Source organism: Myodes glareolus, chromosome 12, assembly GCF_982192425.1.
Source record: "Myodes glareolus chromosome 12, mMyoGla1.1, whole genome shotgun sequence".
In the NCBI taxonomy this organism is placed as follows: domain Eukaryota; kingdom Metazoa; phylum Chordata; class Mammalia; order Rodentia; family Cricetidae; genus Myodes; species Myodes glareolus.
In genome coordinates this window covers 21,480,932-21,493,148 of record NC_142037.1, presented here as the reverse complement: position 1 = coordinate 21,493,148, position 12,217 = coordinate 21,480,932, and the positions used below count along the sequence as shown (strand labels likewise).

Below are 12,217 nucleotides of genomic sequence, written 5' to 3'. Positions count from 1 at the left end.
AATGTCTTTCTACAGACCAAAGTTTCAACGATGGAGTCAATTACCCGAAATGTCAAGAGAGCAAAAAAATTTTACAACAGAAACACATTTCTGAATGTTCAACAACCAAAAATTAGTTCAGGCTCAAATGTACCACCACATAATGTCAATCTTTCCAGATTCCTCACACTCAAGTCCATTGTACGTTCTTACTGTAAAAACTTTTCTTATACTAGTTCAGGGGACAGTGTTTGCCCAGCATGCACAAGTTAGTACTTGCCTATTAGGGATTGAAGAGACTCAGTTCAAGGTCTTCCTCAGCTACAGTCAGATCATTCTAGACTAGCCTAATACCTTGTTTCATAATCTAATCTTTTGTTTTGAGATTAAACTTTGGTTTCTGAAATGGACCTAAATTATCTGCTATTTTGTACTACATACTAGTGTAAGGAGATATTTTCCTCATCAACAACTATAAAATCAAGATATGGGTCAATTCTCAAAAAATACATTTTGCAGAATCAAATATTCAGCCAAGATTTAAATATTTATATTAAAGTAAGTGTATCTGGGACTGGAGAGACGGCTCAGAGGTTAAGAGCACTGGCTGCTCTTCCAGAGGTCCTGAGTTCAATTCCCAGGAACCACATGGTGGTTTGCAACCATCTATAATGGGATCTGGTGCCCTCTTCTGGCATGAAGGCACACATGCAGGCGGAACATTGTATACTTAATAAATAAATATCTTTAAAAAAATTTAAAAAAGTATATTCATTAGTAGGCAAATTTGTATACTAAATGCTAAAAGCATATAAATACCAGAGATTATTTTTAAAGCAAATTTATGATTTATCACCAAATGTTTGACTTGTATTATCTATCTACTTTATATACAAGGTTCCATAAAATTTTGGGGGGTGGGTGGGGGAGGAATCAAGAGTGGAAAATGTGGGATCTTATTCTATTTGGTTGCACACCTTCCTAAGCCTGGATAGAGGGGGAGAGGGCCTTGGATTTCCCACAGGGCAGGGTACCCTGCCCTCTCTTAGGACTGGAGGGGGAGGAGGAGTGGGTAGAGGAAGTGAAGTGGGAGGAGGGGAGAAAGTAGAAGTTTTAAATGGTATTATTTATAAAGTAATAAAATAAAAATAATAATAAAAAAAGAATTCTAACCACACACACACACACACAAAGAGTGGAAAATGGCTGGTTGGTGGTGATGCATGCCTTTAATCCCAGCACTCCAGCTTCAAGGAATCTCACCTCATCCGGCTTTTGCAGGTACTGACATACACGTAGTATGCACACACAAAAACATAAATAAAATCTTTAAAAAAAAAAAAAAGATGTTGGTTACAGTGCTCTTTATTCTCAGAATTCCTAGGAGGTAGAGGCAGGTAGATCTCTGAGTTCAAGGTCAGCCAGGGCTACATCACAAGATTCCCAACTCAAGAAAAAAGAAAAAGAGTGAAAGCTAAATTTGTAACCCCTCCCCCCCAGCACTAGGAGAGTGGGAGGATTAGCTCAAGGCTAGCCTGGGCTACAGTATAAGACATTTTGTTAGAGAGAGGCAGAGGCAGAGAGGAAAGAAAGAAGGAAGGTAGAAAGGCACGAGATCAAGCTAGGCATCACTCTAACACAAAAGGGAAGGACGACATCAAGTCCCACCCCTCACCAAGGAGCTCTGGAGTTGACAGTTTCCAGGAGTGGGCTTTTTCCCCCCTTCCTGGTTTTTGAAGACAGGGCTTCTCTGTAGCTATTTGGGCTTGTCCTGGAGAACTCATTCTGTAGACCAGGCTGACCTTGAACTCACAGAGATCCACCTGTCTCTGCCACCAGAGTACTGGGATTAAAGGCATTTGCCACCACCGGCCAGTAGAGGAGTAGGCTTTCTTTAAGATTAGGACTATCATGTGCTAGTGGAGGATCCCACAGTCAGAAGTATATGGCCAGTATAAATTGGATATGAAACTAAAGGAAAAAATAATAATAATAATAAAAGATAAAGACACACAGTTGGAAGAGGGGAAAGGTAGAAGTGGATCTGGGAGAAATTAGGGGAAGAGTGGGGGTGAATATATTCTATCACATTCTCAAATAGTATCTATTTTACAACTTGTAATTTTATCTGCATTGGTGTTTTGCCTGTGTCTATCTGTGTGAGGATGAATTACAGAGTTGTGAGTTTCCATGTGGGCGCTGGGAATTGAACCAGGGTCTTCTGGAAGAGCAGTCAGTGCTCTTTTAACTACTGAGTCATCTCTCCAATCTCTTCAAATAATATTTTTAAAACACACACACACACACACACACACACACACACACACACACACACATTCCACAATGAAACTTAGTGAGTTGATGAAGCTACAATGTTGCACAACACCTGAATATCTCTACAAAAACTTTGTCATGTTTGGTAAAAGAAAAAAAGGTGAAAGAGGTAAATTTTGGGTTTGAGAGCATGAAGATCTGAGCATATGCAGCTGCCCTCAGTCACATCATATCTAATGACCTGAGGAGTTACACTTCATTCCTTGTCAAAGTCCCTGACCCTTCAATACCCAGTAACAATTTGTACTCTACAAGTTCTCTACTGCCCTTACCTCCTCTGCTGAGTCAGAGGACCTGAGGCCCTTCTCTTCCCCACTCAGTCTGGAACCCTTCAGGGCCTGGGCAGATACAGATGACGGTAACTTACTTAACTCTAGGTTACTTCTGCCCTTGTCTTGATGTCTTTGCTTTTTAGGTATTATTTTCCTTTCTAAAAATGTATTCAAGTTCTCTAGCTTCTTGATTTCTTGTAGTTCCTCAAACTTCCTTGGCTTTTTCTTCTTCCTTCTAACTCGGGCACCAGCATCTTCTTCTGTACTTACAAGGCCATCCAGTTGTTTCTCAAAAATACCCTCTTGCACTGTATCCAGTCCTGTCTTATCTTTTACAGTTTTTATCTTTTGATTCTCTTCTCTGTTTGCAGAAAGCCAGTCTTCCCCGTCATCCACTGGACAGAGGGACTCATAAGGTACAGGTGACTCAGACTCCAGTGTAGATTCAACAGACCTTTCCTTCTTTGTTTTGCGGTTCTCTTTGACATCTTCTCGTATTTTAAACTTCAAATCTCGTATTTCAGCCCTTTTAGTTTTCTTTAAGTCATCCTTTTTTGACTTTTTGGAGTCCTTTAATTCTTCCTTGACCTCCAAAATTCTTTTCTTTGTCCTTACATCAAAACCTAAGTTTTCAGAGGTGTTCTCCAGCTCTGATTTGAACTTATCTTTTAATTTTCCCAGTTTTGCTTTTTTTTTTTTCAAATCATCTGGACTTTTCTCTTCTTTGCACTTTACTTTTTTCTTTTTCTTCCTCGGTGAAGCATCTTCTTTCGTGTCACTTTGCTGGTCACTGTCACTGTTTGCCTCAAATATCTCACTGCTTAAAGACAGTCTCTGTAAAATACAAAGAGGGTTAAAACATTAATATAATTTCAAGGGTTTTGAGAGGCACTACCGATGAAATTGAATGAAAACATTTTTAAAGCAGATTTGACTTCTTTTTTTAAATTTTTTTATGATTTATCTTTATTTTTTATGTGCATTGGTATGAAGGTGTCAGATCCCCTGGAACTGGATTTTCAGACAGTTGTGAGCTGCCATGTGGGTGCTGAGAATTGAACCCGGGTCCTCTGGAAGAGCCGTCAGTGCTCTTAACCACTGAGCCATTTCTCCAGCCCCCAGATTTGACTTCCTTAAATTACCTAAATGCAATATGTTTATTATTTATGTTTCTGACTTAGCAAGTAGGACTTGGAGGTGACAAATGTCAATTTAAAAAGGAGACAAAGAAAAAGAATGTGCTTTGGAGCCATCGAACTGAAACACGAGTTAAAAAGTAACAGTCTCATGTATGATGGGCTGTAACTGACTTTTTAAATTATTTATTTTGTGTGAACGTGCAAGCATATGCGTGAATGCCACAGTATACATGTAGAGATCAAAGGACTGAGGAATTTTGTTCTTTCTTTTCACCACGTGACGTCTGGGACACATGGGTCTTAAATCCAGGTCATCAGATGTGGCAGCAAGCATACCTATATGCTCAGCTTTCACCTTTCCCTGAAAGTTCTTAAACTTGTTATATTTCAGTTCAGTGGAGCAAGCACATTAATTACACAGGAATTTTACTCATTTGTGTTTTATAATCCTAAACAGTTTCTACTGAAATGTTTTTCTATTCTAAAACGAAATCAAGAATAAGATATTTAGCCAGGCATGGTGGTATATGCTTTTTTAGCCAGGCATGGTAGTATATGCTTTTTATTTCTTCTTCCCCTTTTTGGTTTTTTGAGAGAGGATTTCTCTGTAGCTTTGGAGTCTGTCCTGGAACTAGCTCTTGTAGACCAGGTTGACCTCGAGCTCAGAGATCTGTCTGCCTCTGACTCCCAAGTGCTGGGATTAAAGGCATGTGCCACCACTGTCTGGTTTGTATAGGCCTTTCTTTAATCCCAGTACTCAGGAGGCAGAGGAAGGAGGATCTGTGAGTTCTAGATCAGTCTGGTCTACATGAGTTCCAGGACAGGCAGGGCTACACAGAGAAACCCTGTCTCAGAAAAAAAAAGAATAAGATATTTGTATAAATAAAAAACTTGATCAGCTGAGCAGTGGTGACGCATGCCTTTAATCCCAGCACTCAGGAGGCAGAGGCAGGTAAATCTGTGTGAGTTTGAGGCCAGTCCGGTCTACAGAGCGAGTGCTAGGACAGGCTCCAAAGCTACAGAGAAACCCTGTCTCAAAACAAACAAACGGGCTGGAGAGATGGCTCAGCGGTTAAGAGCATTGCCTGCTCTTCCAAAGGTCCTGAGTTCAATTCCCAGCAACCATATGGTGGCTCACAACCATCTGTAATGAAGCCTGGTGTCCTCTTCTGGCCTGCAGACAGAATACTGTATACATAATAAACAAATAAATAAATATTAAAAAAAAGAATTTAAAAAACAAACAAACAAACAAACAAAAACAAAACAAATACTGTGAACTAGAGCAAAACAAGTAAAAAAGTTACGGCAATAATCTCCACATATAACGAATAGTTGCTAAAATCACGAGCAAATCTGAAATTATGTTGTGTCTATATGTCTCTGTGGTTCCTTCACTTTTATGTTTATCATTCCTGCTCTCAGCATGGCACTGAAGCTTGAATCCAGGGCCCGGCACATGCTGGGCATGTGCTATATCACTGAATACACCCCTCTCTTATAAGGGTCATTAAGATAGGGTCACATTATACAACCCTGGTTGGCCTCCAGCCTAACTGTCTGAGTACTGGGACTACAAGTATGCCCCATCTTATTAACCAACATTTATGTCTACTGCAATTTGAATGCTGAATGTCCTCCAAAGGTACCTAGGAGGCACTAATGGGAGGTGGTAGAGTCTCGGGGAGGTGAAGTCTAGTAAGAAATCCTTAGTTCATATGTGGTATGATGATAAAGAAGACTGTGGACCCTGGTTTCTTCTGTGCTTCCTGGCTTATAAAAGCATGAGCTTACAATATCTTGGTGTCTGGCATCAAGGCACCCACAGAGGTAGACTAATATCTCTACAAATGTAAGGCAAAATCCACTTTCTCTTTAAGTTATGGTAGATATTTCATTACAGGGTAAACTGACAAGTACAGAAAGCAAACTACACTTGTCTGCCAAATACAATGGCAGGATGGAAAGAGCTGAGCAAAATCAGTAGACACTATATGTGAGGACAAATAAGCAACATGGAATTCATGACAAAATACTAGATATCATAAATTATTTACTATACATACTTTCTATAAATAAAATTATGACTATTAGCCAGGTAGTGGTGGCGCACGCCTTTAATCCCAGCACTCAGGAGAGAGAGAGGCAGGTGGATCTCTGAGTCCAAGCCAGCCTGGTCTACAAGAGCTAGTTCCAGGATAGGCTCCCAAGCTACAGAGAAATCCTGTCTTGAAAAAAACAAAAAACAAAAAAACAAAACAAACAAAAAAAGAGTATCAAACCAAAAAAAGTATGAGATAAAATTTGATACCTGAATATCTTTCTTGACTGCTTTAGCCTTGTTCTCAGCAAGTTTATTCTTAAATTCAAGAAGAACTTCTTTACAGTCCTCCAGATGAATCTCAGGCTCCCAGGTATCATCATCAGACGTATATCCTTTCCATCGGACTTTATAAAGGTTCTTACCCTGTAGTACAAATTAAATTAAAAGCAGACACATTACTGATTAAAATTTCAGAACCCCCAACTGCTAAGAACATGAGAACTTGAAAAGTGCATCAAAATGAAAATTAACAAACACCATATTGAGAGTATGCATATTCATCTCTTGAGGCCAGTGGTTTAAGAAAAAAAAGTACCATTAATTTTTTGTTTGTTTGCTTTTTAAAGAAACAAAAACTTGCCAGGTGGTGGTGGCAGCTGAGCACGTCTTTATTCCCAGTACTCGGGAGGCAGAGGCAGGAGGATCTCTGTGAGTTCGAGGCCAGCCTAGTCTACAAAGTGAGTTCCAGGACAGCCAGAGCTACACAGAGAAACCCTGGCTCAGAAAACCAAAAAAAGAAACAAAGACTTAACCAGGTGGTGTTGGTGCATGCCTTTAATCCCAGCAGAGACAAGTGGAGCTCCAGGTTTGAAGCTAGCCCGGTCTACAGAATGAGTTCCAGGACAACCAGAGGCTACACAGAGAAACCCTGTCTCAAAAAACCAAAAAAACAAACAAACAAACAAAAAAACCCAAAAAACCAACCAAACAACCAAAAACCCCACAATTTTTTCTAATTATAAATTATAAAACAGCCAGCAGACAGTGGTGGTGCATGCCTTTAATCCCAGCACTAGGGAGGCAGAGGCAGGCGGATCTCTGTGAGTTCGAGGCCAGCCTGGTCTACAGGAGCTAGCTCCAGGACAGGCTCCAAAGCTACAGAGAGAGCCTGTCTCGGGGGGTGGGAAGGAAATATATATATTATAATATATATAATATAAAACAATGTATACTCAAAATAGCAATGAAAAACAAAAAAAGGCAAGTGCAAGTCACTCAAAGATTTTTAGTAACTGCTTAGAATAAAAACAAACAAAAACACAGCAGCGGTACACTTGTACTTCTTTGACAATGTCATTAACTCCTCAAGCAGATCTTAGTAAAGTTTTAAGGAGTTAGGACAGCAAGATGGTTTGGCAGGTAAAGGTGCTTCTGGCACCCACCTGACCTGACCAAAGAGCCCCAGAGACCATGGAAGAGACGACTGACTCTGACAACAAAATGGCGGCTGGGGACAGAGACAGGGCTGAACAGTTAAAAGCTCTTTGCTGCTCTTGCTCTTTCAGGACTAGAATTTGGTTACTAGCACCAAGAGGTAGCTCACTTCAGCCAGCAGCTTCAGGGTATCTGCCGCCCTCTTCTGGTCTCCAAAGGTATCCTCATGCACATATAAAAGATAAATCTTTTAAAACAAAAGCACGTACACACACCTACAATCCTTTGCGAAGCAGCAGAGGAAACAGTTGCAAAGTCTGAAGCAAGGCCTATGTTTCATAGTAAATTTCAGGCAATCCTGGGCTACAGTGTGAGAACTGTCTCTCAAAACAAACGCAATACTGCTCTTGCAGAGGACCTGGACTTGGGTTTGATGCCAACATGGTGGACTCACAAACTATGATTCTAGTCTTTTCTGACCTAAGCACAAGGCACACATGTGGTGCACATACATACACACACATAAAGCACACATAAAGTAAAAATCTAAAAGAAAAAAATACACATACATATACAAAAAAGGCATGTGATACAAACATATCTAATAACACAGGGTTCATGATATGCTTTGCAAAATGTCATACACTGTTTAAATATTTACTTTCAATAGCTTAACCTTTACAACAATCTATGAAGTAGGTACTATTATTCATTCCTTAGTTGAATCTGAAAACTGCAGATAGATAATAAGCAATTAGTCAAAGATCACAGAAGTAATCAGTAGTTCAGCTAAAACTCACAGGCATTTTAAATTGGTTTATTTGAGACAGGGTCTCACTATGTAATTCTGGCTGTCCTGGAACTCACTATGTAGACCAGGCTGGCCTCAAACTCAAGATACCTCCCTGCCACCACCTCCTGAGTGCTAGCTAGGATTAAAGGGGTGTGCTACCGTACCAAGCTTGAATTTTTATTTTTAAGATATGGAGGTCATAAATTTGACAGAGAGAAAGGAAGGATATATAGGAAGATCTGGAGGGAGAAAAGAAAAATGGAAAATTGTGTTATTATAATCTTAAAATTAAAAAAAAAAATCCCCAAACTGGAGCCAGTTGCTAGAGCAATCATTAAGGCCGCTTATTGCTCTTACTGAGGATCCTACTTTGGTACCCAGAATTCATGTGTGGCCATTCACAAATGTGGACACACAGTGTAGGACAAAGTCAGGCTTGGATCTTGCCTGTTCATTCAACACTACAGCAGGCAGGTACAACAGGCACTGTTTCCATCTCCCAGCAGGAACATGGTGATTACAGATTAGCACCTCTTACATGAGCTCTGGGGATTTGAACTCTGGCACTCTCTCTCTAGCTCCATAACGATGACAGTAAATTTCAACTATTTAACTCGACCTTGACTTGACAACTTTCCTGCACCAGTAACTGCAGGAGGGTCTCAAGATTTAGGCCAGCCTCCATTTCAGAGGGAGATCCTACCTCAAAACGCAGGTGGTGTGGGAGTGGGGGATGTAGGGGAAGCCTGATACCAGGCCTTCAAGACTAAGAGAACTGGTTTCTCTTACAGGAGACTCGGGACCAATCCCCAGCACCCACACAGCAGCTCAAACCATCTGTAACTCCAGTTTTGGGGAACTCAATGCCCTTTCCTTTGGGCACATGTGGTGCATAGACATATACACAGTTCGAAAACCAATACACATAAAATAAAGGCTAAAAAAATATCTTTAAAAGAATCTGTACCATCAAGTCGGGCAGTGATGACACACACCTTTAAACCCAGCATTCAGGAGCCAGAGGTAGGCAGATTTCTGAGTTTTAAAGCCAGCCAGAGAAATCCCATCTCAACGACAACAATGCGGGGGTGGGGGGGTGGGAAGCGAGCCTCTTAGAGAAAGACATGGCCTTAAAAAAAAAACCTCTACCATCAAGCCAACTTAAACACAATACATGGTAAACAGCAGTTAATTAAAAAACAAAACAAAACAGTGTGTCAATGGAAAAAAGAAAGGAGGAAAGAAGGAAGGAAGGAAGGAAGGAAGGAAGGAAAGAAAGAAAGAAAGAAAGAAAGGAAGGAAGAAAGAAAAAGAAAAACAAGGTTGGGCGGTAGTGGTGGTGCACAACTTTAATCCCAGCACTCAGAAGACAGGGGCAGGTTGATCTCTGTGAGTTCGAGGCCAGCCTGGTCTACAAGACCTAGTTCCAGGACAGACTCCAAAGCTACAGAGAAACCCTGTCTCAGAAAAAAACAAAAAACAAAAAACAAAAAAACAATGAAAGGCAGAAAGACAGCATATGGTAGATAACAAACGACAGAAAACACAACAGAAACAATGCATCGTATAGGCACGAAAATTATCTACTGTCCTTGCTTCCTTTCTCCAAACCCACATTTCATTCACCCATCTAATAATCCGAGGGCTGGGGCTAGAGCTCGGAGGTAAAGCTATTGCTTAGTATTCATGAGACCTTGCATGCAGTCCTCAGTACATGGGGGTGGGGGTGGGGAGATGGTAAATGCTGTTACTGGAATAAATATCAGGGATTCAAACATTAATAAAAACCACGGGCCAAGTGGTGGTGCGAGTGCATTTATTCCCAGCACTCAGGAAGACACAGGCAGGCAAGGGTTCGAGGTCAGTCTCAGAGTGAGTCTCATGACTGCCAGGGCTGTTACACTGAGAAACCCTGTCTCGAAAAGCAAATAAATAAATGAATACATAAATAAACACATAAATAAAAACCCACGTCCCGAATTAAAAGAGCCCATAATCGAGAGCAGAAAAGACAATACCTTAACTAGAGGCCTCCACAGACCAAAAGTACAGAAATGAGAAAAAATCTTGTTCTGCAAGGTTCGGGAAGGGGACTGGGGAATGGCATCACAAACAGATGGACCCCGAGACTTAGAAGGACAGAGTAAGAATTTCTCCGCCAGCCTCTGCCTCCGGAGTGCTGGAATTAAAGGCGTGCGCCACCACCGTGCGACTGAGGAGGATAAAGTGCCCAAGCATAATGTGCTATGATTTTTCTTTCAACCTTACGCTAAATTCGTAAAATGCGAAGAGGAGAAAGGGATGTCATCCAGGTTTCGGAAACGCTTACCGTCCCAACCGCTCGGTGTTACTGGGGTTTTATATTGTGAAGCCGAACGGGAATTTCTGAATTTAAACCACGGAGCACTTTTCTCCTTTTTTAAAAAATATTTATTTATTTATTTATTATATATACAATATTCTTTCTGTGTGTATGCCTGCACCAGACCTCATTACAGATGTTTGGGAGCCACCATGTGGTGCTGGGAATTGAACTCAAGACCTTTGGAAGAGCAGGCAATGCTCTTTATCCCTGAGCCATCTCTCCAGCCCGCACTTTTCTCCTTTTACAAGATATCGGGACAACGGTGTGGAGAATGAACTAGGACGACTCGTATGATCCCCACCAGTCCTTCCTAAAGGAGACCACTGGCCCTAAGCCGTGCACCCGAACGCCGGAGGCAACCCAAGTCCCGCCACCAGCTGTTTCGCACCTGCTACTCTCAACATCACACGCGCCTGCGTCGTCTCTTCTGCCAAAACAACGCTCGAAACTTCCCTAAGCATCCGTCCTCCACGGATGCGGCCAGAGTCCCGTCCGAGATGGCACCCGGCGCTCGCGGACCGGCGCCGTCCTGCCCGCTGCTCGGCGTCCCACTCGGCTTCTCCTCCCCGCCCCCGCCCCGGCTCGCGGCGCGGCCCCCACGTACTCCCTCGCACTTCATGTCCAGGATCTTCTCCACCTCGAACACGTCGTCCCCATCCTCCTCGCTATCCCCCACGACCTCCGCTCCTTTAGGGGCTGCGTCCTTCTCTTCGCCCGCCGCTCCCACGCCTTCTCCTTCGGCCCCGGGAGACCCGCCCGTGCTGTCGAGAACTGACATTGCCATCGTGGCCACACTCGTGCTTTCCTCAGCCACGGCCCCCGCCGCCGCCGTCACAGTCACCGCTGCCGCCATCACAAACGCGCTGCAAAGCAACGCGGAAAACCGCCGGGGACGAGCAGCCAGACAGCTCCGCGCGCCCGCCGCTCCGCCGTAAGCCGCTTCAGCGGCGTGACTCGGCCGTGAGGAAAGCCAGCCAATTGTGGGCTCAGAGCTCCGCATTGACACACATAGTAACCAATCACGACCAACCCCCCGAACTCCCAGGCGCCCATGGGAAGTGGATGGGCGGGTCGAAAGGCGGAAGAACGCTGCCTGGGGGAAAGAGCGGAAGGGGTCGGCAGAGGCGAGAGCGAGGGGCGGTCCTAGCGCTCATCCTTCTGCAGGCTGCTGAGGTTCTGCCCGAGGATACTCGCTGTGGGCTAGCTCACTCAGAGGGAGACCTTGAGGGTTCTGGGAAAGGGACCCTCTGTGTTAACCAGACCTGCCTGCGCGGAAAGGCTGCGCAAGAACTCTTGGTATAGGTTTTCTGGCTAGTCGGGTGTCAATGAGCGAATCAATTTAAATATAGCCTATAGGGATGTTTCATTTTAATGAGTAACGTTTAAAGGTAAATAATGGGGCCCTGGCCTGGCGGTAGTGGCGCACCTTTAATCTCAGCAGTCAGGCTGAGGCAGAGGTGGGCGGGTTTCTGTGAGTTCGAGCCCAACGTGGTCTACAAACACACTAGTTCCAGTACAGCTAGGACTGTAACACACAGAAACCCTGTAAAATGAATGGGTCCGTGTATGAGGCCCTAAGTTTGATTCCCATGAACCCACATAGTGGGTTTTCCGAAAGTTGCCTTCAGCCCTCACATATGCCCTGGCCTAAGAATGCGCACGCACACACTTAATGAAAAGAGGCTGGCCTGTCCAGTGACTCAAGTCTGTAATTCCAGCACTGTGGAGGCTGGGACTGTCTCAAATAATACATAATCTATTGGGCTTTGAATGTAGTCTAGCATTTGCCTGGCAGGTGAAGGTTGGAGGCTTGGTCCCAGTACCCGAGTAAGTGTGTGTGTGTGTGTGTGTGTGTGT

The 12,217-nt window shown here is 43.2% G+C and overlaps 1 protein-coding gene across 2 annotated transcripts in view; it reads right to left on the bottom strand.

Moving 5' to 3' along the window:
* The window catches only part of Mphosph8 (M-phase phosphoprotein 8), a 35,111-nt gene extending 23,818 nt beyond the window's left edge, over positions 1 to 11,293 (bottom strand). The window contains exons 1-3 of one of the 2 annotated variants that reach the window (XM_085698559.2): positions 10,965 to 11,293; positions 6,036 to 6,191; positions 2,586 to 3,419 (exon numbers count right to left, since the gene is read on the bottom strand). In XM_085698559.2, the coding sequence (XP_085554685.1) occupies positions 2,586 to 3,419; positions 6,036 to 6,191; positions 10,965 to 11,213 (1,239 nt within the window). In that variant the 5' untranslated portion in view covers positions 11,214 to 11,293. The remainder of the gene's footprint in view (positions 1 to 2,585; positions 3,420 to 6,035; positions 6,192 to 10,964) is intronic. The other variant, XM_048442005.3, reaches the window with a different exon arrangement.
* Between the last annotated feature and the right edge of the window lie 924 nt (positions 11,294 to 12,217).